General features: G+C 39.4%; 1 protein-coding gene across 10 annotated transcripts; it reads left to right on the plus strand.

The window, feature by feature from the left end:
- Nucleotides 1-594: 594 nt before the first annotated feature.
- On the plus strand, nucleotides 595-25,378 carry PABIR2 (PABIR family member 2). 10 transcript variants are annotated; one of them, XM_055393256.2, is made up of 11 exons: nucleotides 595-1,657; nucleotides 4,047-4,125; nucleotides 8,777-8,833; nucleotides 9,137-9,180; nucleotides 9,265-9,319; nucleotides 9,572-9,673; nucleotides 9,976-10,061; nucleotides 10,602-10,663; nucleotides 13,303-13,399; nucleotides 22,660-22,800; nucleotides 23,603-25,373. In XM_055393256.2, the coding sequence occupies exons 1-11, from the start codon at nucleotides 1,545-1,547 to the stop codon at nucleotides 23,670-23,672; spliced, it is 906 nt and encodes a 301-aa protein (XP_055249231.1). In that variant the 5' UTR covers nucleotides 595-1,544; the 3' UTR covers nucleotides 23,673-25,373. The 10 variants fall into 10 exon arrangements, with proteins under 10 accessions (XP_055249231.1, XP_055249234.1, XP_088689783.1 ...); XM_055393259.2 differs by having other exon boundaries at nucleotides 596-1,657; nucleotides 10,000-10,061; nucleotides 23,603-25,372; XM_055393257.2 differs by having other exon boundaries at nucleotides 599-1,657; nucleotides 10,000-10,061; nucleotides 10,599-10,663; nucleotides 23,603-25,371.

Consider the following 25,378-nt stretch of genomic DNA (forward strand, 5'->3'; position numbering starts at 1 on the left):
GGTGTTTAATAAAATAAGTTTAATTCCAAGTCTCACATAAGCTGAATCATGACTGTTAAGTCTCTATAAAGCCTGGAAAGAAAAAAAGAAATTCTGGTTCTGTTACGGTTCTTCAGGACTTTCCCTGATATCACTGAATCTAACGGTGCTTGCATAACGGAGGCAAGTGCTTCTCATTAACTATAGGAACTCTCATTGGATCCTCTTTATTTTTACCCCATTGCTTTTGTCCACTCATTCCTTTGATCTAGTGCACCCAAATGTATGATCTAACAAATCTGCTCCAGACAAACACCAACAAGGTCGAGGGATTTAAGAAATGAGTGGGGATCACAGAAGTCTGGGCATACAAATTGGGAACGAAAAAACGTGGAAATCACGTTTCTTTTTCTCTTGAATACTGGCCCAAACTCCTGCAGAAAGATGATGCTCCAGTGTCTCCTAAGGATTGGTTCTTTTCAAAATCCGGCGCCAGGTTCCCAGGACCAATGCAGAGGAGAAAAACGCCCTGCTCCCTGGAAACGCTCCTCCCCTTTGAAGGAAGTTTGCGGGGCGGGGCTCTCACGCATGCTCCGTGCCCGCAGGCCCATTGGCGCCGCTTGTGGGCGCGTGCGCAGGACCCAATGGGTGCCCGGACGCGGAAGACCTGGCTTTGCTGAGGTTCCCGCTTCGGAAGCGTGGGAGGAGTGAAAGGCTGCAGGTTGTAGATATTGGTCTTGGCCTCGAGGGTTTCCCCCGGGCCATTCGAACCCAAGAAAGGAAAAGCAGGCACAGCGGCGGCGGCTGGCCAAACCCCCGACCTGTCTTCCAGGCAGGGAGGGGGGGGGGCGAGCAGCTCCGATAGCAGGGCTGGGGAGCCTCCGGAACCGGGTCACGGACCATGAAGGGCTGGACCGGCTCCCCAAGCATGGGGCGCCGGAGCCGCCGAGGCCGCCCGGCCGGGCCCTGCCCGACTGTCAGCTCCTCGGTGCTAGCGCTGCCCGGGCAGCTCGGGTATCTGTAGCACGGCCCCGCTTGAGGTCGTTGGCCGAAAGAGCAGCATGAGTTCCGCCGCTGCCTAGTTTCCACACCCCTCCCTTGTCTTCTCCCTCCGTCCTGTCTCCTCTTTCCCAGACCCCGTCCTTCTTTCCCTCGCTCCCGTGCTCCTCTTTTCCCTTCACCCTGCCCTCCTCCTCTCCATCTTCTTCCTCTCCCCTTTCTGTCTCCCTCCTTTTTAGCCTCTTTGTCTTCCTGCTTTTCCGTCTATCCTTTCCCCCTTCCTCTTGCTCTTTTCCCTCTTCCTTCCATCCCTCTTTCCTCCTCTCTCTTCCTTTATTCTGTCACCCACCGCCACAGCCTCTCCATCCCCCCCAGCCTCCCTTCATCATCCTCATCCTCTTTCCCTCCTCCTTCTTTCCAGCTTTTCTCCGCCCCTGCCCCCGCCCCCAAGCCTCCGCCCCTTAGCCCCCGCCCCCAGCTGCCAGTCCCCAGCAGCTCAGTCCTGCAGTGAGAGTCTTGGGAGTCCATAGCTAAGCACCAGGAGCAGAGCACTGTCCGCGTGCTGCATGCAAGTCTCCGACATGGCTCAAGAGAAAATGGAGCTGGACTTTGAGCCTGACACATCTGATGGAGGCACCCTCAGGAGATCCAACAGCGCTCCCCTGATCCATGGGCTCAGGTGAGGAGGGTTGGGGAGGATGGAGTGCAGGGTTCAGGAGCTCCTCGACCCGCTGCAAGCGGTCTTCCTGTACTCCAGTGAGAGTTGGAGCTCATATGAGTTCTCCACGCTGAGGGGGTGAGGACTTGTCTGCTTGACAGTGACTTGGGTCCCAAGGTGGAGTGAAAGTTTGACCCTAAACTCTGGGCAGTGTGGGGAAAATGGGGCTCTCTCTACCTGGGACTCTGTTGGCCCCTCTCAAAGGAACTACAACAGGCTTCTGGCTCTTCTAACAGGTTGCTTGCCCTGCCTAATTTACACCACTGAATGTCAGACTGAAGCCCCTGGAACTAGGATTGCAACTTGACACCTGTCTCTAAGAGCTGCTATTTCTAAGCTTAGTTTAGGAACCCTGGCCTTAACAGAGGTTCACTTCAATAAATCACAGTTTATCTAATAACTTGTAATTAAATGCCACATTCATGTCCTATTAAGTGATTCAGATTTGTCATAATGTTTTCAGATCCTAAAAATGCCTGAAACACATTCCAGTCAATAGAAAAAAGAAGGGTGGCATGTAGCTTAGGTCAGTGAAAGTGCAGGTTTTCAAAAACAATAGAAATAATTGACCCTTGAATTTTAGTGGTAGGGTCTTGTGTTTTCCTGCCAGTAAGTCACCAGAGGGTTTATTTTAAGGCAGACTCTTGTGATAGTGAAGGTTAGGTTGGCAGACCTCTTGAGCCTATTACATTTCACTTTTGTAATTAGACAATTCATTTTAAGGCCAATTTGTGAGACCCTGTAGAAATGGAATGACTCAAAAAACGGGGGATGGGAGTAGAATTAGCCAAAACACTAATCAAGCACAATGAAGGCAAAGAGAAAGGTAATCCTTGTCTATCAAACTGATTATGATATCCTTATTTTGGGGAAAAAACAGACTTACGTTTTTTTCTTTTATTATGTTTCAACATTTAGGGAATGGTAAAGTGACTCTTTGCTTTCCTAATTGTGTCCTCAGCTCTACATTTATTTTTGATACTATAGAAATGGTATTTTTTTGAATCTTGTAAGCCAGCAGTTGCTGGGGACTGGGGTGATCCTGTTGACCTGCATTTAGACTGTTGTAGAAGTAACAGAAGCCACTCCAGTACTATTGCCTAGAAAATCCCATGGATGGAGGAGCCTGGTAGGCTGCAGTCCATGGGGTCGCTAAGGGTCAGACACGACTGAGCGACTTCACTTTCACTTTTCACTTTCACACATTGGAGAAGGAAATGACAACCCACTCCAGTGTTCTTGCCTGGAGAATCCCAGGGACGGAGGAGCCTGGTGGGCTTCCATCTATGGGGTCACGCAGAGTCGGACACGAGCAGCAGCAGCAGAAGTAACAGGCTGCTTTTTTGCTTCATGATTTAAGTAATTATTTGAAAGGTATCATGATGTGACAAGAGAAAGAGTGAGGTGACCAGGCCTAGTCCCAGTTTTCTCCCTAACTGGTTATGATCAGGAATGAGTCACTTAGTCTTTCTGAGTCCCTGTTTTCTAATTTAAAATTTCAGAGAGCTGTATTAGGTGATCTCCACCATCCCTGGAAGCCCAATCCAGTTCGGCCTTGAAAATCCTTCTTCACCTCTTGTCCTGGGCATGGCACTCTGCTCAGGACTGCAAGGGTGACCAAAACACCTCTCCCAAGGGGTTTAAAACACATGCACACTTGCCTTTCATAAAAGGTGAAGTTGGTGTCTCAAGAAGCATCTGGTTTCCCATTGTACTCTTTGGGTGCAAAGAAGGGAATGATAGCATTAGGTTTGTGGAATGAAGAGAGGCTTTTGGAGGGTCTGGCATCTGAGATGGCTATTGAAGGATAGGAAGGGTTTTGACAGAGAGTGGTGGGAGAGAGGGCATTTGAGGCAGAAGGGGCAATGTGAGCAAATCTCCAGGCCTGTTGATGTAGTTGAACAGCAGGGCTCCGGAGTAGCACAGGTGTGTAGGGCAGTAGGGGAGATGTGCTGATAGGGTTCCTACTGGGCATGAGGGCGCCTCAGCCCTACTCACATGACAGCACATGGAGGCAGTAACGTTGACAGGTAGGTCCTCTGGGGTAAACAGATGAGGCTACTGATGTCTGGTGGTAACTGGTTTGGGGGCATGAATTCTGACCGGAAGGAACTGGAGGCAACCAGTCTGGAGCTCTGCCCCATACCCCCTCTAGCTGTCCCCCAACCCAGAGGAGACCAGTGTCTCAGCCAGCCTCCTCCACAGCACACCCCTGGGGACGTTCTTCAGAGGACAGTGAGGGCTTGAGGGGCCATCGAAGGGTTCAGTGTTAACCAGAGAACTGGCATTCATACAGCCGAAGGATATCTTATATAAGAAGACAGAAATCATTTTATTTTTTACTTTTCAGTGACCTTTCACAGGCTTTTCAACCTTACACGTTTAGAGCTCGGAGGAATAGTACAACTGTCATGAGCCGTCACAACTTGGTAAGTATAGGAGTAAGTATCCTTAGTAGTTGGGATTGGAGGAGACACTTTCAAATGTTGTTCTTTCTTGAGATGATGTGCTAGGCACCACTGCTTATGAAAGAAACAAATGATTTTACCTGTCTTGTTTACTGCTTATGCTGTGACCATTTTCAATTTTTGGTGAAAAAAGGAAATCTGGTTAAAAATATTTCTTTACTATGGGACTTGGTATTTTTAAACACTGTTCATTGTTTTTTTGTCACTAATTGCATCATGGTTGTGAGGTAAGAAAGTGTTAGTCGCTCAGTCGTGTCCGACTCTTTGTGACTCCATGGACTGTAGCCCACCAGGCTCCTCTGTCCATGGAATTTTCCAGGCAAGAATACTGGAGGGGGTTGCCATTTCTTTCTCTAGGCAGTCTTCCCAACCCAGGGACCAAACCCTGGTCCCCTGCATTGCAGGCGGATTCTTTACCATCTGAGCCACCAGGGAAACTCAGAGGTAAGTCAGGATTAACTTCTAATTATTTCTGAGAACAAGTCTTTATTTGTCCTAGGATGCAAAAATCATGTATATGGTAGCAGAGTATTTATTTTTGTTGGACAGAGCTATCTATCTAAAGTAAAGTCTACTTGAAAATGCTTGTATTTGCATTCTCAGTAGAGGTGCTGATGGTGACTGGTCTATATAGCCAGAGCCATCACTGATCACCTTTTTAGTTGGTCGTGGTGGGAGAAATTATGAAGAGGTTTTTATATAGTAGCCCTTCACGTATGGAGTCCACTTATCCAGTAATTGCAGTGCCCCGGAAGGTATGAGGTGTAAGCAAATAGGCCTCTAAATGGCTGAACCAGATTTCCATAGTCTGCACAAAGGTTCATCATTTTATTTATAGGAGAGGCTCTCTGACCTCTGAATCATCTAAAATTTATGCACAATTAGAATAAGCTTCAAACTCAGTAGTTTGTGAAAAACAGCAAATCAGAAGAAGTACATTTGGGTTAAAGGTGTATTAGCAGCTGCTAGCAAGGGAGGAGAGGGGAAGACTGAAAAGCAGATAGAGGTTTTTACAAAATTAGCCTGTGGCTTAGTATTAGAGCTGAGAGCCTGTTAATAGACCCTGAGGGTGTCACTGGCATGAAACTGTAAAATAATTGATGTTCCTACAATACCTGGGTCATTAACCTTTTCTTAAATTGTAGTAATACTTACACTTATATGGTATTTTACATGTTACAGAGTACTTTCACACATTTAATTCTCATAGCAACCCCTATGGAGAAGGCAACGGCAAGCCACTCCAGTACTCTTGCCTAGAAAATCCCATGGACAGAGGAGCCTGGTTGGCTGCAGTCCGTGGGGTCGCTACTAGTCAGACACGACTGAGCGACTTCACTTTCACTTTTCACTTTCACACATTGGAGAAGGAAATGGCAGCCCACTCCAGTGTTCTTGCCTGGAGAATCCCAGGGACGGGGGAGCCTGGTGGGCTGCCGTCTATGGGGTCACACAGAGTCGGACACGACTGAAGCGACTTAGCAGCAGCAGCAGGAACCCCTATGAAGTAGGCAGGGCAAAAGATGTTTTTCCCAATTAAAAGAGGCGACAGCTAAGACTCAGCTGATCAAACAAAGTGAAGTGCTCCGAATCACACAGTTTAGTCAGTGGCAGAGCTGGGGTTAGACTAGATATCTTCCAGTGCTATTCTTTTTGGTAAAAATCTGTTTAAGAAAGGGAGGTGGGATAGAACACTTTTAAGATTTCCAGCCAAAGTGGCTACAGATACTTCAAGGGGGAAATGATAACTCTCTGGAGGTTTGGTTTCCTGCACCTTCTTCCCTGAGGATACTAGAAAATAGAACTACTCATTTTTGCTGTATATGTGAAAAATCTTTCTCCATGTTCTACAGCTGTGTTGCTGATATCAATAGCATAGCAGAGAAGGGAAAATGATTTTGCCCCTCTGCACTGCACTTGGCTGTTTTCTAAGATGTGAAGATTCTTAGCATCTAAGATTCTTAGATGATTCGGGGCTCATCTCACTAATGGCCTTCCTTCTGGCTGCACTGAAATGCATGAGTTTGCTGAAGGGATGTGTGGATGCACTCTTCTTTATTGATCCCCGTGCTCTCTTCACTCTTTCCCCTTCTCTCTGGTTTTCTGGTTTAGGACACCTTCCCCAGCACCCTTTGGCTACTTTGTTCATAATATTGATCACACCATGTGTATTATGTCACCACAAGCTCTACAGATCTTAATATACTTACCTGTGTCCCATCTTAACCTGCACAAAGTGAGGTATTGCAGACTGAAATGGAAAGAGGTGCAGCTGGGGGTGATGAAAGAGACATGCAGAAGTAGGATCTTCATGATTTGCTGATTAGATAGAAAGGCAGAGGGAAGGTGTACTCAGAGTGACTGATATTTTATTTCTTGGTGACCAGGGGAAAAGTGTTGCCTTTATTCCAGATAGGAATTAAGAGAAATTAGACATTTGAAGGGCAAGCAGTACATTCCTTCCTGGAGTGTTGGGTTCAAGGAGCCAGTGGCCCCATGTTGCTCTCCAAAGCAGTACTCAAAATCTTCTCAAAAATGGCAGTCCTACTGTCTCACCCCCTTGCACTTTCAGCAGACGACCTGAGCCTTCTCACTTCACACAGATGGCAGACACTTCTCTTAGATAACCAGTGACTTTCTTCTCCTGGAAGTCTTTCCCTTCACACGGGCAACTTTCTGCTAATGGTTGGGAAGTTGTTGGACTCCCCTGGACCTTTGCTCAGTCTGTTGTCTCTGCTTTGTCTTGTGTCCTCTGTCCCTTCCTTGCTGGCTCTTTCCCTCCTGCCTTCTCCCAACTCACACATCCCATATCTGGAAAACAAGCCTCTTTCTTCATAGGTCTGTCTTTGTCTTTTTCCCTTCCTCTCTCCGAGTTTTTTCAAAACTTAATCCACACTCAAATACCTCTAATTCCTTGCCAACAATTCATCCAGTTTATAATCTCACGACACCTACCATAACTCCATTCAAAATCCATCCTGTAAAACTCCCCAGCACCCACTTGACCACCAGTGTTAGGGGCCTCTCTTCTGGTCCCACTTGAGCTCTTTGCTCTATTTCACACCATTAACTGGCACTTCCTTGAGGTTCTTGGCTTTTTCCTCAGCTCATTCATTGCTCTCATTGCTGGTACCAGACACAGCTCTGCTGTTCTCTGTCCCTCTTCTGGGTCGACTTTCCAGTCCTGTCTCAAATTGACGAGTTGTGTACGATGAAGACCTGCCATCTAAACTGGTGACTTTCTCTGCAGTCAGCTTCTGGCAGTCCTTTGGCTTTCCTGATTATTTTGCTGCCTTTGGGGTTTCTTTTGTTCCCCAACGGACCTGTTCATGCTCTCTGCCCTGCTGTCCTGATAGAGTCTTGCCTGCCTTATTTACTGGCCCAGTAGCTTAGCATTTTTTTCAAATGACCTTATCAAGAGTTCAACAACAAACATGTATTACTTTCATAATGGAAAAGAAATACTTTTGAAAAGAATTTTACTGGTAAAGTTTTTCTCTTTTCAAAGCCTAGGAGAGGAAGAAGTAAAAGAAAGGGGTGGGAAATGAAGGGATCTCTTTTGAGGTAAAATCTTATTTCAGTGGATAACTAAAAAATTTTACCTGAATTAGCTTCTGCCTAAAACACTTAGTTTTTTAGTTTATCACTCCTTTATACTACTTGCCACAGGAGTACTGTTTAAAGTTTGTATGGGCTAGGGCCTCTTGTAGCAGGATAATTGTCGTATTTGGCTTTATAGTATTACAGATTTATTTGCTTTTCATCATCCCCCTGCCGTAAGATGTTAGTATGAATTTTACCTTACATTTCATGATCAGATTGTGATGATTTGTGAAGGAACATATCTTGGTACCCAAATCATTTCATCTTTGTGTTATTAGAACATGATCTAAAGGAAAGCAACAGTTATCTTTAAAATGCACCTTGCCACTACATTGATTTTTTTTTCTGAACTAGTAAGCTTTGTGGTGATAGCATTAATGATCAAATTTTAAAATTGACTTAGATCATGGAAGTAAAATCTCCTTATTGCAGTTTTTTAAAATGTTTCAGTAAACATTAACTGTAAATAAAATATTATTGTTGTTGTTCAGCTGCTGTGTCCAACTCTTTGCAACCCCATGGACAGTAGCACACCAGGCTCCTCTGTCCTCCACTGTCTTTCAGAGTTTGTTCAAATTAGACAATATATTTTATTGGGCTTATTTGTTCATCTTCCTCCGTTGGTGCATTGGTAATAAAAATGAATAGAATCAGGGTTTTTGTTTTCCCCTCATACAGAGTTCCTTATTTTAGTTAAGTGGGGTAATGGCTATTTCTAAGACCTGGAGTCTTTTTTTACATAAATGTACACAGCTCTGCATTCATTTGGGAAAAATGTTAAAGTCAGTGCCTGTCTAGCGACAGATGGTGCTTTGAGGTTGGACACCTGGTGTACTTTCTAAAGACTGAATGTACTGCCTCTCTAGTGCATTAATGTTCAGTGATTTAAAGAGCTCAATTTCTCAGAAGAATATGAAAAATTATCTAGGAAGAGGTTGTACATTGGCACTGACGGCAGACCACAGCTTTGTGATTCAAAAAATAGTAAATGTTGACTTTTTCTTTCCAGTTGCTGTCAACCTCACCTAATCGGATTCCTAGCAACAGACTGCATCAAATCAAAAGGGTAAATTTTACTTACTGGCTCAGATCTGTAATTTTCTGCATTTTGCATTTTGATTTTATTTTCATCTTGCAGAAGTAGGTATTAAAAGTGAGTCAGGCTGCCACTCTGGTTAGTTACAGACAGGTTAAAATTCTTCTGAGTGGGCAGATAAAATACAGATGTGGCATGGGTGACAATCTTAGAATGTCAGTCCTGCTGTACTCTAATGATGTCAAATGAAGTAGAAAGGTCCTTTTCGTTTCCTTGGAAATAGAGAACTGTGTGGATAAATATTCTGTTTTCAGCACATGTTTGTCTTTGTAGGAGGAAGGCATGGACATAATGAACAGAGAAACTGCACACGAAAGGTTAGTGCTTCACAAGAACAGGGTGTGGCCTAAGGTATGTCTTGTTTACAAGATCTGATGGCTGTTCATTTTTGTCTGTTTTAGAGAAGTGCAAACTGCAATGCAGATAAGCCAGTCATGGGATGAGAGCTTGAGCCTGGTAAAGTTTTCACATATCTGCTTGTTTTTTTTTTATTTTCTAGAGCCCACTGTATTATTTATTGGCTTCATTCACTTTGGGCCCTCCTGTTTCCAAATTTGAATTCAGCATTTGATCTCTGCTTTCCCACCAGAATATGAAATTACAACTTTTAGCAGTGTATATCTGTAAAAGTATAGGTGTGTTTGTGTAGTAAAGAACAGTGATGTGTTGACTTGTGAATTATGAGGAAATAACACTTTCTTTTTACAGAGTGATAGTGATTTTGACAAGCAGGAGAAATTATATTCTCCTAAAAGGATTGACTTCATTCCAGTTTCTCCGGCACCATCACCCACCAGAGGATTTGGAAAGGTAGGTTCATTGATAAGATATTAACTCTCTTTCACACACTGAGCTGATTACTTTCTAAAATGCACAATACACAAACACAAATCACCTAATTTTTGGTGAATTCAATGACTAGAAGGAAAATTAATTGAAGTCTATGGTAGTAATTTGAGAAAAAATCTGTCACTCTATCTATTCATCCATCTGTTCTCTCATAAACATATATGAGAGACAGGTAAGTAGTTCTAAAATATTGTTTTTGTCATTTTGAGAAGAATCTTTTGAAAACTGGAATACTAGAACTATTGTAATATATGTTTTTCCAGCAATGTTTTTCACCATCCTTGCAGATGTTTGTGAGCAGCAGCGGGCTACCACCAAGTCCCGTTCCTAGCCCAAGACGCTTTTCCACGTAAGTAAACCTGCTTTTGCAATGTGGATGAAAGGATGTTCATTAAATTTGTCTCTCTGGTGAACTTTTCCTTCAGCATTTTATTATGGAAATTTCAAACAGCAAAGCTGAAAGAATTTCACAATGAACATCTATATACCTGCCACCTATATATTCAACTGTTACCTTTTTACCATATTTAATTTTTGAGACATAGTGCCAGTTTATGTTCAGTTTACATTTCACACATATGGAAATGTATTCTTTATAAAAGTAAGGAAAAAAATGTTAGACCAGTCAAAATCCCAAATAACTTATTTATAAGATTTATCTTTAAAAAAAAAACAACTGTTATGGATACTTTGACTTAGGAAATGAGTTTTTTTAAATGGCTTAAAATGCCTTGTTATTCCAGATTGTCATATGCCAGGTCAGATCATGTATTGGCATTTCAGTTACTCAACCTACAATGCAGATATTGTCCATTTCTCCCTATATGGCTATAAATTGTATTGATTTGCCGAAAGTACTTACTGTTATCCTGTTTATTCTTTAAAGCAGGAGAAGCCAGAGTCCAATCAAGTGCATTAGGCCCAGTGTTCTTACTCCTCTTAAAAGAAAAGGTACGTGTCGCCCTTCTGCTGTTAAACATAGTCCAGCTTGAATTACAAATTAACAATTTCTGTCTGAAATTAGTTCAAAGCTTAACTCCTTTTTTCTAAAGAAATAGTGCAATATTCTTTCCCAATGTATGCTTTACTGATTCTAAATTCTGGGAATTAGTTGTTTGATACTGTCTGTATTTTTTTTTACACTTCATAACTGAGTCTTACTCTTGTATTCATATAATCAATATATATTTGAGAAATTTTGCCTCTCAGCAATCTGAATATAAAAGAGATATAAGTTGATATGTTTCAGAAGTATGTGTTAATGTCATAGCAAATAAGTCCGTACACATGCTGTATGCTCAAATATAAGCCACCACCAAATGATGGCTTGCTAAGCAGAACAGCCTCCCATTCAAGTCTCTAGGGTTTTTGATATAATAGAGTGCTCTGTGTGTGTGTGTGGTTTATAAGAAATACACTTTCTTTTTTTCTTCTTTTAATTTCTGCTTTAATTGATTTACAATGTGTTAATTTCTGCTGTACAGCAAAGTGATTCAGTTATACACATATATATATTCTATTTTATATTCTTTTCCATTATGGTTTATTCCAGAATATTGAATGTAGTTCTCTGTGCTATACAGCTTGTTGTTTATCCATTCTATATGTAATAGTTTGCATCTACCAACCCCAAACTCCCAAGGGGTGCTCTTTTAATTACATTATTTTAAACCACAAAGCACTAAATGAAAATGATCTCACTCAGTGCTAGTTTTAGATGCTTATAGAGGGCACCCAATGGAGTCTATTTAAAGAAAGGCAAAGAAATTTAACACGAGTTTAGTCATTATTCCTGGGGATATAATCACATGATTGCAAGTGTTGGATGTCATTTTAAATGAGAGTTTTAATGATAATTCTAAAAAAGCAATTTAGTAATTTTGTGTGTGTGTGTGCAGATCACCTCCAGGGCTAGTAAACAAATCAACTCTTCTAATGTTAGGTAAACTGATACTTGCAGCTTTGGTGAAAACTTTCCATTAGTCGTATCATACGGGAAGGATTGGGGGTGGGAGGAGAAGGGGACGACAGAGAATGAGATGGCTGGATGGCATCACCGACTCGATGGACATGAGTTTGAGTGAACTCCGGGAGTTGGTGATGGACAGGGAGGCCTGGCGTGCTGTGATTCATGGGGTCGCAAAGAGTCGGACATGACTGAGCGACTGAACTGAACTGAACTGACACAGATTCAAAAGTGCTATATTTCAGACAACTTAAAATTAAAGATGGTGTGCTCTGGGGAACAGATGCTGATACAGTGACAGGATTTGTATTTAGTGAATAGATTTTGCTTTATAAATAAATAGTCTTTTTCCTTAATGCTGCAAGGAATTATTTACAATCCTAAGAATCTTCTCAGGAGCTATGATGTGAAAGTAAAGCTCAGAAATTAAAGCTAGTATTGTTATTAGTATTAATTTTAAATATATTATAGGAAGTTGGTGGACCTTAATACGGTAGTTCCGTTTCAAAGCTATTCCAAAATATACCAGCAGATGGAGGGATTCTTTGCTCAAAAGAGCTAAAGTGTTTTGCTAATGAAGTGTTAAAAGCCTGGCAGCAGCTTTGAAAAGCTGCATATTAAAGCATGGAAAAAAGCAAATGAAAATATAACCTTTCTTGAATTTCAGTAATTTTCAGGATAGCTCCAGAGGAAAGATAATATGAATTAATTAATAATATGGGGGAAAAATGAATGTTGTGTTTTTTCTTCCTTGATCTTTTTCCATCATAAGTCTCTTGTAGAGGTTTAAGTTCATGGTTGCTAATTTCCTAATGGAGTATAGATAAGCCCATGAATTAAATTGTCTTTAATGTTTGATTTTAAAGCTCAGATAAAGAGCTTTGAAACCAAGGTGTGTATGTGTTTTAAATCATAGCTTATTTGGAAAGGAGCTTTTTCTGTCTAATTTAGAGTCGTTAGTCTTTGGTCTCCTGCAGCAAAATGTTAAGTGTTATTTCTTCCAATGTAAAGTGTTTCCTTATGCAGTTCTGAGAAAATCTACAGGATTGAAGTAGCCAGTACAGCATTAATTTTGTGAACTAATTAATAATTGCTTTTTATTAAAGATGTGCTTTTAAACTTGTATATTTTCTAATCTTCATTTTCACTAAGTAGCCTAAAGCTATCTTTGATTTGTATGTTCTTTACATGAGAGTCCATTTGACTTCATCTCAGGAAATGTTTTGATATTAAAATATATAAAATCAAGAGTCTTTATTAATCATCTAGCATAAATTGTTATTCACTGGGAGCTTCAGCTATTAGGGGATACTTTTTTTCTGTTGTGGTTAGTCTTGATTCATTTTGCCTAATGAAATCAGTGTTTTACTCCTCTATTAAAGAAATTGACTATGTGGACAGCATGCTATGTACAATAAATGAGAAGGTAATTTTAGAGCTGCTGACTTATTAGTTGAGGTTATGTGGCAGTGTATTTCTTCTCCATTAAAGCACATAGAAAAATAGCTTTCAAGTAACAGACTGAGGTATTCTGATCTTTGGTCACACAAAGATCACCCCACTTTAGCAGCAAGCCTGTATCTTTAAAATCACATTATGGTAGCATCACCTCTTTCTGTTTTAGGTGAAATGGAGACCGAAAGCCAGCCCAAGAGGCTCTTCCAAGGCACCACCAGTATGCTGTCACCGGAGGCTGCACAATTGTCTGATCTCAGTTCATGGTAAAAAATGAAATAAAACCCCAAAGATGTTAAGGGATGATGTATTTGAAAAGAATCACAGCAAAAGTATATTGGAGTGATGTAAAATATATTCAACTTTTTATCCATGCTCCCTAGAGCATGCTCCATGGAGGTGTAGGCAGTGTAAGAAACTAGATTGTTTGAAAGTCAGTACTACCTTTGGAAGTGTGTGTACCTTTTTGACAGCTTCACTTTCCTGCCTAGCTCCTGTTAGGTCAGCCCCTCAATAGTTGCTGTTGATATGGGAGTGTGTTGGTAGCTGGATGGCATGAGAAAGAGTTTCTGGGCTGCCCTGGGTAGTGTGCCTTGATTATAATTGCTCTGCCTGCATTTTGTATTGGATTGGCCAAAAAGTTCATTTGGGTTTTTCCACAAATTGAAACAAAGTTTTTGGCCAAGCCAATATTCTATCCTTTTAACTTAGCAGAGAACACCAGCATTTCTTAATCAGGTCATTTTCTAAATAGTACTATCTGTTGATATAAAATCTTTTTTGAATATTTTGGGGTATTCTTTCACAATTCTAAGGTTTCACTTAAATAGTAACATTTCCAGATTCCTAGGGTCTGTTCACATAACTTCTTTTTTAGTTTGACTCATCTGAGTTTAGAAGTTTAACTTAAGGCTCTTTAGTGTTTTTGTGCAAAGTTAACTTCTTTTCCTATACCCAAAGTTGAGTACTTGGATTCCAACATGTATTGGGAGGAAGGGGAAGGGATTATAGCAGTAGCCAGGTGGTATTTGGAAATCTTTTAGTACGTTTCCATCAACTTGTGTATATGTGTGTGTGTGTGTGCACACGCATGTGTATGAGTGTTAGTTGCTCAGTCATGTCTGACTCTTTGTGACCCCACGGACTACTGTAGCCCGCCAGGCTCCTCTGTCCATGGAAGTCTCTAGGCAAGAATACTGGAGTGGATTGTCATGCACTCCTCCAAGGGATCTTCCCAACCCAGGGATCGAACTCAGGTCTCCTGCATTGCAGGCAGATTCTTTACTGTCTGAGCCACCAGAGAAGCTCCCTTCCATCAACTTGCTGAATACCTATGTTGTAGATGCAATTGTGTAGAGCCTTTCAGAACTTTTTGATCTGAGTTTTATGGCTAAGGATATTTTAAAAAGAGCCCCAGAGGGCATTCACTTTAAAAAGAATGATGTCCTCTAAATGGAAGATGTATGTAAGCCTCTTATAAGTTATACAGACTGACAATTATTGCTTTCCAGTCACTTATTCATTGTTTTGTCTAAGATAACCCCTGCTTCTTGTTCACCAAGAAGTCACAGATTATTCTGGCTCATTCAACTCGTTGATCAGTACTGTTCTAACCTTGGAACACATGCCTTTTAGATTGTTCTAGCTATTTTCAGCCCCACACTCTCTCTTCTCTCTCATCCCTGTCTGTCCTTGGTAGCTTAGTGTGCTAATTTTGGTATAGAGTGCCTTTCCAGGTATGTAGATGATTGCAAAGAGAAAACTTCTAAAGCTTGTTGAGAGGACTAGCAGGTGAAACTCTATATTGAGTGGAAACTGCATATCACTTTTGTGGTAAAGTAGGTTTTAATATAGGCACATGACATTATAAATAGATTTGCTTACCCAGTTACTAACCAAGTAACCAAGTTCATGTTAAAAGATAAGAAAGCATTCATCAAGTTAAAAACATACAGGGTGAGGTGATTTTTTTTTTAATATTGTCATAGGGTGACTGTGCTCAATGCCATGAAACAGGTTCACACAAGTAAGGAAGGAAAAGAGAATGTGTTTTATTTACCAAGGGTCCTCTCCTTTTGTTCATATGTTTATTCCTCTGAGCAGTACAATCTAAGCTGTCTATGATGGTAACTGTTGTGAGGCTTCTGTGTTTGTTTGGCTGTACCACATGCCTTGTATGATCTTAGTTCCCTGACCCGGGGTTAAACCCAGGCTGCAGCAGTGAACGCCAGAATTCTAACCACTAGGCTACCATGGAAATCCTGTGAGGCTTCTGTTTCTATTGCTACCACCTCTCTCCTCCGTGGACGTGTGACTGGCTGTGGGAGTCTTCGGAACATCAGCACTCTTGCTCTGTAAACACAAAAAGTATTGCCTTTGGATGCCTCTTTTCCATTATTAACTGACTTTGTTAGAATGTCAAAGAATAATGTACAGGCAAAAGGGAGAAGATGAAAAAGAGATAACATAGCAGATCATTCACAACTAAAGAGCAAGGAGTGGAACAGCCAAGAATTGACTCTTGCTAGAATATCCATCTCCTATAGAACTAAGATTTTTTTTATTGGAGGCTAATTATTTGACAATATTATATTGGTTGGTTTTGCCATACATTGACATGAATCCGCCTAGAACTAAGATTTTTAAAGAACACTGCACAATGCTGTATTTTATTAATGCCTAGCTTTATAGCACAAACATAAAGAAGTGATAATGATAGTAAAAACATTTAACTACAAAGTAAATGGACATATTTGGGACTAACAAGAATATTGATGAAAACAGACCCAATACAATTTTGCTACAGGGAATAGTAGTAGAAAATTTCTGGTTAATAGACTGTCATAAATTTGGAGTAATCAAATTATCTAAAACCATTAAAAAAAGTGTCACCTCACATTGGAGAGGTTTATTTTATTCATGGCTACTCATGGATGCTAATAAGCCAACATACAGCTCACGTAATTTTTAGAAAGAAATTTAATACTCAAAATTCACAAAACTCAACGTCAAAGATATTTAGGTGATTAAACTTTTCAAATGGTGTTTTTAGTAAGTTTGTAGCACCTGAACTTCTGAGGATATTAGAGCTGACAATTGCACTAAGACTTCTGGAACACCTTGTGTGCTGAGATTGCTGACATTTATGTCTATAGTTAAGAGAATTTAAAAATGAGTTATTCATGATATATAAAAATCAGATTCTGCTTTTGCAGAAAATTTTTTTTCCTGTCTCTTAAAAGCAGTTTCATTGATCAGACATATTCTTAGAAATGAGGACAGAGACAGGAACTAACTGTGTTCCTGCTTCTGCTGCCAAGGATAACAATCTACTCGATAACTAAAGGAAACCATTCTTAAACATTTTAGGGAAGAAATGGTATCAGATTGTTAGCAGGTATTATCTCAACATTTCAGTCATTATAGTTTGTTCCCTGCTCCATTCCACAAAAGATAGGTTTTAAAACTTTAAAGTTTATATACTAGTAATGATCTGTAAAATTTTACATTTTTGAAGTATAAATTAAATGAGAAGTTTGAGTATGGACCCATATGGAGTTGGTGTCCAGTGCTCCAACTGCTGTGCAAAGGAATGGTAGATCTCCTTTTTTTTTCTTTTTTTTATTTCTAAAATTTTTATTTAATAAATGGTACAAAGCACAATGCCAAAAACATTAACAGTTAAAATTTCACCAAAAGAAAAAATACTATAGAATACACAGTTGTAAAAAGCTACATTAAGTTATTTTACAATTGCCTCAGGCTGCAAAAAGAAAAAAAAACCCAATTCCATACCTAAGTTATCCCTCTCTCAAAATAATGCCATTTATGTTATAAACCATGAGCACCCCATCAAAAGATGGGAACTGCTTTTGTTAATTCATATATATATATATATATATATATATATATAACTGTATCACTTTGCTATACACCTGAAACAAACACAACACTGTAAATGAAATATACTACAATATAAAATAAAAATAAGTAACAGACCTTTGGGGCTTTACATAGAGTTCCTATCAGAGGGACAACAGCACCACAGCCGTACTGAATCCTCATGAAGGAGGCACACGAATGACTGAATTGCAAGAGTTACAGGAATGAGAGCTTCTCACTTCCCAGAAACTACAGCTCACAGAAAGCCAACAAAGGCACGAGATACAGACCATTTACTTATGATTGTGTAAAACTCAAGAAAGTCCACATTATTCCTACAACATGTTGAAAGTGCTTCAGAATTCACACAATACTAATTTTCTTTTGGTTCTGGTTAAATTATATATATATATATAAATGAGAAACCAGAACTATAAAGGTGGCATAGAAATACAAGAAACTATTCTTAAGTAATCTTTGAACAGAGTTACAGATTTTACCATTTGTTATAAACTGGTATATATAATAGATCTCCTTTTTATAAATGTACTTTTTACTGAAGATTCTGCAGTCTTTGCTGACCAAATCTGGGGAACTTTGCCCACCATAAGGCAAGGATTATGTCCTTCTGCATTTAGACCTTATGAACATCAGAGTTTGACTGTACCTTGGAAGTATACCTTTGCATGGTGCTTTGATTCTTTTTGCATGCTGGGGACTCTTGTTCTTTTGAGAATAAAACTGTCTGTGACATTCTGTGTAAAATAAAGGCATTTTCAGAGCTGCTAACCATGTAGTGAAGATTATGTGATACTCTGTTTCTCCTACCAAAAAGGAAAAAGTCTCTCATGAAATTTCTTGCCCAGTGCTTTAGTGTTAACATGACTGCTGACTTACCTCTATGGTTTTTTTTTAATATTTTCCATTAGATTTATCTTAGTAATTTTTGACAGTATTTTTAATGTTCTGTGTGTCTTGGCAAGAAAATTTTATCGTGAAAATATGACATGTGCAAAGAATAAGTTTTAATTGTGATTTGATGATAGAAATGTTTACATTTATTTGAAGACTGTTTATGTGAGCAGCTTAGACTTCTGTGCCTATACTTTTTGTTTGGGGTGTTTAAAGAGTATTTTTAAATACAAATTTTTTCTTCCCATTTTATTGAGTATTATTGATATACAGCACTGTGTCCGTTTAAGTATAATGATGTGGCTTACATACATCATGAAATCATGAGCACAGTAGGTTTAGTGAACATCCATCATCTCCTATAGATACAAAATTAAAGAAATAGAAAAAGAAATTTTTCCTTTTTATGGGAGCTCTTAGGATTTGACTCTCAACAACTTTTATTTGTAACGCACAGCAGTGTTAATCATCTTTATCACGTTGTACATTACATCCCTATGTGCTGATACTTTTAAACTCCTGTCTTCAAAGTGACCGTGGAAATGATCATATTTAAATGATCTTAAAAATATAGAGGTTATATAGCAAGATAATGCTGGGTCTTCATAAGGTAAGCTAGTAGAGACCAGAGCACATACACTATGGACCAGGTTAACCCCCACCAAGGGGTCAGGGGATGCCCTGTAGTCTTACCTTATGCTAAAATCTGTGCTGGGGTTGCTGGGATATGGCTGATTTCTAACACATTTACCTACCTGCCATTGGTCTCATAGAACCCAGTTTACTGACTGGTCAAGGTTCAGAGTGGTTCAGCCAGATGGATAGTAGCATGAGTCACACTGGACAACCCAGTTTTGTTGTTACTTTGTCATTGAATGCTTTAATGATTCCCTTAGCTTTTTCCCTTTCTCCCTTAGCTTTTTTAGGCAGAGAGCACTACTTTAACAGTCATAAATATTTTTGGTGGTGTGGTTCAAATAGTGCCTCAATTTGTATAGTCAGTGGCTGGAATGAATTAGTTTACTTTTGTTTCATGTATTCTTGTGTCCAATTTGAATTATTTAGGTCCTTTGCCTAGAAAATCCCATGGATGGAGGAGCCTGGTAGGCTGCAGTCCGTGGGGTCGCTAAGGGTCGGACACGACTGAGCGACTTCACTTTCACTTTTCACTTTCCACTTCCACACATTGGAGAAGGAAATGGCAACCCACTCCAGTGTTCTTGCCTGGAGAATCCCAGGGACGGGGGAGCCTGGTGGGCTTCCGTCTATGGGGTCACACAGAGTCGGACACGACTGAAGTGACTTAGCAGCAGCAGCAGCAGCAGCTTTCCTGCCATTGTTTGGCTTTGGGCCATTAGTCTAAGGCTCATTAGCACCTCCAACAGAGCTTACACTGGGGAATAAAAAGAGAAACTTAAATTGGACCATACATTTTGCTTTTGAAGCCCTAGTAGAAGGTTTAACATCAGACACTGAAAATCACTTTTTTATTTTATTTTATTTTTTTTGCTTTTTTAAAAATTAATTAATTTATTTATTTTTATTGGAGGCTAATTATTTTACAATATTATATTGGTTGGTTTTGCCATACATTGACATGAATCCACCCCAGGTGTACATGAGTTCCCCTTCCTGAACCCCCCGCCCACCTCAAGTCCAAGAAACCCAGAGAGTCCCCAACAGGATAAACCCAGGGCGAAATACTCCAAGACTCATATTAATCAAATTAACAAAGATCAAACACAAAGAACAAATATTAAAAGCAGCAAGGGAAAAACAGCAAATAACACACAAGGGGATTCCCATAAGGATAACCGCTGGTCTTTCAACAGAAACTCTTCAGGCCAGGAGGGAATGGCAAGACATGCTTAAAGTGATGAAAGAAAATAACCTACAGCCCAGATTACTATGAAAATCACTTTTGTACAGTGATCTCTCTACAGATTGCAAAATCACATAAACTTTGCTTGTGAATATATTAATAATGTGTAATCTGTGACCTGTAGTCACTGCTTCTAGGACCATGTATAGTACTGCCAGGTTAATTAGAAGAGAAACTAGATTTTAGTTTAGTGAAAATATCTGGTTAAAGGTTTACCAGGCTCTGAATCTGAGTTGCACTGTACACAAAATGCAAGTATGCTATTATTTGTCAATGAAACAAAATTATATATGTTGATACTTAATACCAGAGAAGAAATTCCTAAAAAAATATATGAAGTGAAATGTACAGACTCTTTTTTTTTTTTAAACGTCCCCGTTACCTTATTTCTTTAAGGTAATCAACAGTGTCAGAAGACCAGATTTCACAGCATGAGTCATGTTCTGTGTTTTTGAATGAATACAGATTCACCTAAACAAGCAGATTTTATTGCAAATGGAATCTTTTAACCCAGGGCACACCATCAGTCTGGTTAGAATAAGAAAGCATTTATATTCAGATTATCTGCTTGGTGGCCAAATGTTAATCCAAGCCTGTTTCTTCCTGCCAACTAGCAGAGAGCGTGTCCTTCGGCTTCCCAGCCAATATGTGCTTTAGGAAAGTAAATTCATTTTAATATTAGTCTAGGCAAAATGCTGCAGGAGGAAAAATCACATATGTTCCAAAGGCAAGTATAAAGGTCTTTTGATTTTCCAATGTCTTAGATTATCTGTGCAACTTTTCTCAGTACTTTGAATAATTTCATATTTTAGACCCATTTTGCCGTTTTGTTGAAAAAAATACTAGAGCCAGCTAAATTTTCCAAACTTCTTACTTAAAAGTGGTATTATTAATGATGCATTTGACAGCAGTAAGCATAGAGTAGGAGGACTGTGGAATATACTGTTTCCATTTTTATTTTTACTTTTCCAAAGGATATTTGTATTCTGTTTCCACCTGAAAACAATCCACAAGCAATAGAAAAAAGTGACATTTTGAAGGAAACTAGAAGTAGAGAAACTGGGTTAGGGAAAGTTACATTTTATTAAGGGTGGTACAGAGCCCAGAAACTTCCAAATGAACCATAGGTTATTTAACAATGGAAATATATTAACTTGGAAATTTATAAAAACGTTACGATTAAAGTCATAATGCTTAGTCTCAGAGCAATTAGATCAGGATGGGCTTTTGCAAAGGATCTAGTGATCAAACTTAAACTAGAACCCATACTTGCTGATTCACAATTCCTTCTCTAATCCTTTGCTTTGTTTCCTTTTCAAAAATAAAAAAGTATGGGAATTCCCTGGTGGTCAAGCGGTTAGGACTGTGCTCTCACTGCCAAGGGCCTGGGTTCAATACCTGGCCAGGGAACTAAGATCCCACAAGCCTCGTGGCAGGGGCAAAAATTAACAAAATAAAAAGTATGTCTGTGTAGATCCTAAACCTGCCTGGCTCCCTCACCAGCTTTCTGTCATCATTTTCTTGCTAAGTGTGCTGTAGCGACAGTATCTTGCTTTTGGCTCCTAGGCATACCCATGCTTCTTCCCCAACTTTACCCAGTTAATGCCTACTTATCTTTCAGACAACTGCTCAAATACCACTTTGAGGGAGCCTCATTTCTCCGTATTCCTCCAAATTAGATCTGGTCACCCATGTTATATACTCTAAGAACCCCTTGGATCTTTTCCTGCTTTGATGACAAATTCTAATTTTATATTTATTAGTATGGTTATTTAAGTGTGTGTCTCCTGTACTATACTGTAAGTTAGATGCAGGCAGGGATCATGTGTGTCTTATATCCCTTTGTATTTCTGATACATTCTGCACTTGACAGGTACTCAGTAAATATTAGAAGAAGTGAAATGAGTGAATTCAGGCCAAATCTAGAGCACAGAGATTACATGTTGGATTGACAGGAATCACACTAGGAGGGCAGCCTGAGGTCAGATTGTGAGGGCTGTGAATTGTGGCTGCTAAAGTCTGAAGCCAGATTCGTGATGCAGGTGAGCTTGATTGTTGGGAGACATGGTCGCCTGGACTGGATGGGTCAGGTATCCCCAGACTGGGTTCTAGAGGCTCTTGATGCCCAGATCAGGAGTTTTAGTGGAAGGATAGGAGCAGAAGCCAGTTATCAGGATTAAAGAGGCAAATAGTCTGTGAGGGTATTGAGACCATGGATCTAGAGCATTCCATTTAAATGCTTGAGTGGATGGTAACTGAAGGAATTAAAGGAAGGAGCCTTTTAGGAATAGGAGGGAGACGTTTGCGTTTTGAAAGCGAGAGGAAAGGAAATAGTCTAAGAAATTCATAAAATCAGCAGAACATAAAAGGCAAATGATGGAGGAGAGTAGAAAAGAATGTGCCTTTGAATCTAGGACCTCTTGGGAGTGGGGAAATGATAAAATCCAGAGCAGCTGAAAGATGGTTCGGGAATGGAGGGACAGTGAAGCAGTATACTTGCTAGAATACTTCCAACAGTCCAGGGTACCTCCAAGAGTAACCATTCCTCTTACTCGAAGACTGACAGGAAGGTAAGAACATTAATATAAAGATTAAAATAATTTTAAAAAGAAATATAAGGGTAGAAATCTCTAAGAGCCTTGAATGTCTGACTTGGGATTTCTGTGACATTGTCCTCTCTCAGGTATTTGAACATAGGGCATTCTGTAGTTTTGCTGTTGCTTTTATGCTTTTTATGATTTACCAGTGCTGTACTGATCCATGAGTTCTTGAAACCATGTCGTTGCATGTTATGTTTGCCTTTACCCTGATAGATGCATCTGCTTATAATTCTTTTTGCTTTGTCCTCAGTTCAGATATTTTGGATGGCAGTAATAGCGGCAGTGGCTTGTCCTCAGAATCGCTGGCTAAAGGCAGCACAACTGCAGACGCTCCAGTAGCATGCTCCAATTCATGCTCTCCGTTCATCTTGATGGATGATCTCTCACCCAAGTGACTTACCTATTTCTGATTCAGTGTTCTAACTGCTGTTTCCTGCATAAAACATTCAGGGAGGAACGCAGAAAACTTTGATCCATAATGAGGATTAAAGTGTTACTGATCTAAACCATTTTGATGCCATTATTTTTTGGCACCACTCTTCTCTAAAGTTGATTTTAAAAGTGTAGTAACCTTACTTATGTTTCTTTACTCTGATCTCATTTTGAGCTAGTAACAAAATCTCAAATACTCATTTTTGATTGCTTAGAGTATATACATATATATATATTAAATTTCTCCGTGCTTCAAAGAGCACCTATTTTAGAGTCTATAGTTTAAGGAAAGCACTAATATGTATTTTTGATAATGGTTCTTTTCCCCAGCAGTGACATGACAGCTGGAGTTGATCAGAAATTCTCTTGCTTGAGAGATTTTTTTTGTTGTTCTGTTTGACTACATAATTCTCAAATCTCTTTACCTCACAATATTAATTGCTTTTGATCATATTATATTTTTATTTTTCTACATCAGCTTAAAGTACATTATTTTGTTTCCCTTTCCTGTTTGACCCGCTTCCTTGCCATTTCTCACAGAGGGGAAAAAACATGTCATTGCTCTCATTACTGTCCATATCACTTCTTTGCTATTGGAGTATAGGATGTGAGGATTGATTATAGTGCTGAGAATGTAAACAGACTTACAGGATGCTGGATTTAGTCACCACAGCTTCTTATGACTTACCTACCCCAGTTGATATTGTTCTCCTCAAACCTGTTGCCCTAAGGAATATATAAAATATTGTTAATGTTTCTAGGTGGTGTATTCAAGGAGAAGAAATTCCTGCCTTGACCAGATGTGTGGAGCACCTACAAATGAATGAATAATGTTATTTACATACAAGCCACTGTGTAGAAAAGCATACATGGAGCTTGACAGCTTGTCTCTGGTGGTGTGATGAGGCCTGAAGGGCCTTGGGGCTCAATGTTGTGCTGTTATAAGCTATTTATCATAAGGTAGGGTAGAAAAGGGGCTTTATGTGTCTGATTGCTACATATTGTTTCTATTGCTGCTTCTTTCTGACTACGTTTTTGTCATTAGAGTCGTTTGTCTTTATCGTGTGGTGAGTGGTCCTGTTGACTATTTTGATTGTGTGTTGCCACCAGAGTCAGAATCCAGTTTAATAAAAGGTCACGGAAGCTTTTAGGAGCTACCAAAGTCAGTGTCATTGTGTGTTCTGCTTTTAAGAAGCTGTTTGCACTGTCAACAGTGTACATGATAGTAAATGTGCAGTACCGTAAGTTATTTAACATTTAAAAGAGGAAAATCGCGATAGAGCTGTTTTAAAAACCTGAGTGTAATCTATTGCTGTGTTATTTATTATTTAAAACTGTGCAAAATGTCTGTTGTGATAGATTTCTTAGTGTTCAGACATTGTGGTTGGGTTGTCTGTACTTGACACGCAAATTTGCCTGCTAGGACCATAATATTCCATTTTTAAATGAATGTAAGAAATGAAAACTACTGCATTTGTGTCTTTTGAAGGCAAAGATCCTTGAATTTTAAAGGAAGATGATGTGCTTTGAGGGTGCTCACAGACTAGTAATACTGTAGGGCTTGAAGGGAAGCCTGTTCTCTCTGAATTATAAGAAAGCATCACTTAGCTTGCAGTAAGTAATTCTGCATCAGCTGTGTTGTTTATTATAAATTGTGATAACCACCGTCATGGCCATTAATGGCTTTATCTCTCATATTGGCTTTCACCTGTGCAAAATCCATAATCCTTCAAACTTAACATGAATGTATATATTATGAAGATTGTTCTCTAGGATGCCATTTTAAAGAAAAATTACTTCAATGGTATGCAGTATGTTTATTCTGTTTATGAAAGAACCATGTTAAGAGTGTCGGCCTATATAATACTGAGAGATGGTTTTCTCCTATAGGATATTTATCCACCTTCTCTCTACTGTCTTCTTTGCCTTAAGGGACACTTTTAGCCATCATTTTTTTGGCTCTAATTTAGGACTCTTAAGACATAACCTTTAGAATGTAATGATATTTAAATTTGTTTCTGAAATTCTGTGGTGGGGTAGAATTGGGATAGGAAAATGAAACTGTCCCACTGGTTTGAGAACTAGGAGGCAAGATGATTCACTTTACTATTTAAGCCAAGGTACATTTTTATCATTTAAAGTGACTAGAAAGTTAAGTTTCTGCAGGGGTTGTTTTGGAATAAATAAAAGCCTTCAGATGAGCTTTAGTGACAGTATTTTTATATAAAGTCTAATATTTGGAAAGTGATCATTGTTATAAAGTAAAATTCTCTCTTCCTATTCTAATACTATATCATGTTTCAAGCTTCTGTTTGAAAACAAGTATAAGAGATGACATGATACAATTTAATAGATGCTCTTTTGGCTTGATTGACTTATATAGTCACTGTGTTTCATGATAACTGCTTTTGGAATAATAATGAATTTTGTGAAATGCTTACCTTGTGTATATCTTAGAATGCAAAATTAATAAAGTGTGTACACATGCATAAAATTCTGTAAAATTTTTAGCCTATTTCTTTTATTCTTACTATTCT

This window comes from Moschus berezovskii, chromosome X (genome assembly GCF_049115385.1).
Source record: "Moschus berezovskii isolate FMDL1 chromosome X, NW_MosBer_1.0, whole genome shotgun sequence".
NCBI classification, from domain to species: Eukaryota; Metazoa; Chordata; class Mammalia; order Artiodactyla; family Moschidae; genus Moschus; species Moschus berezovskii.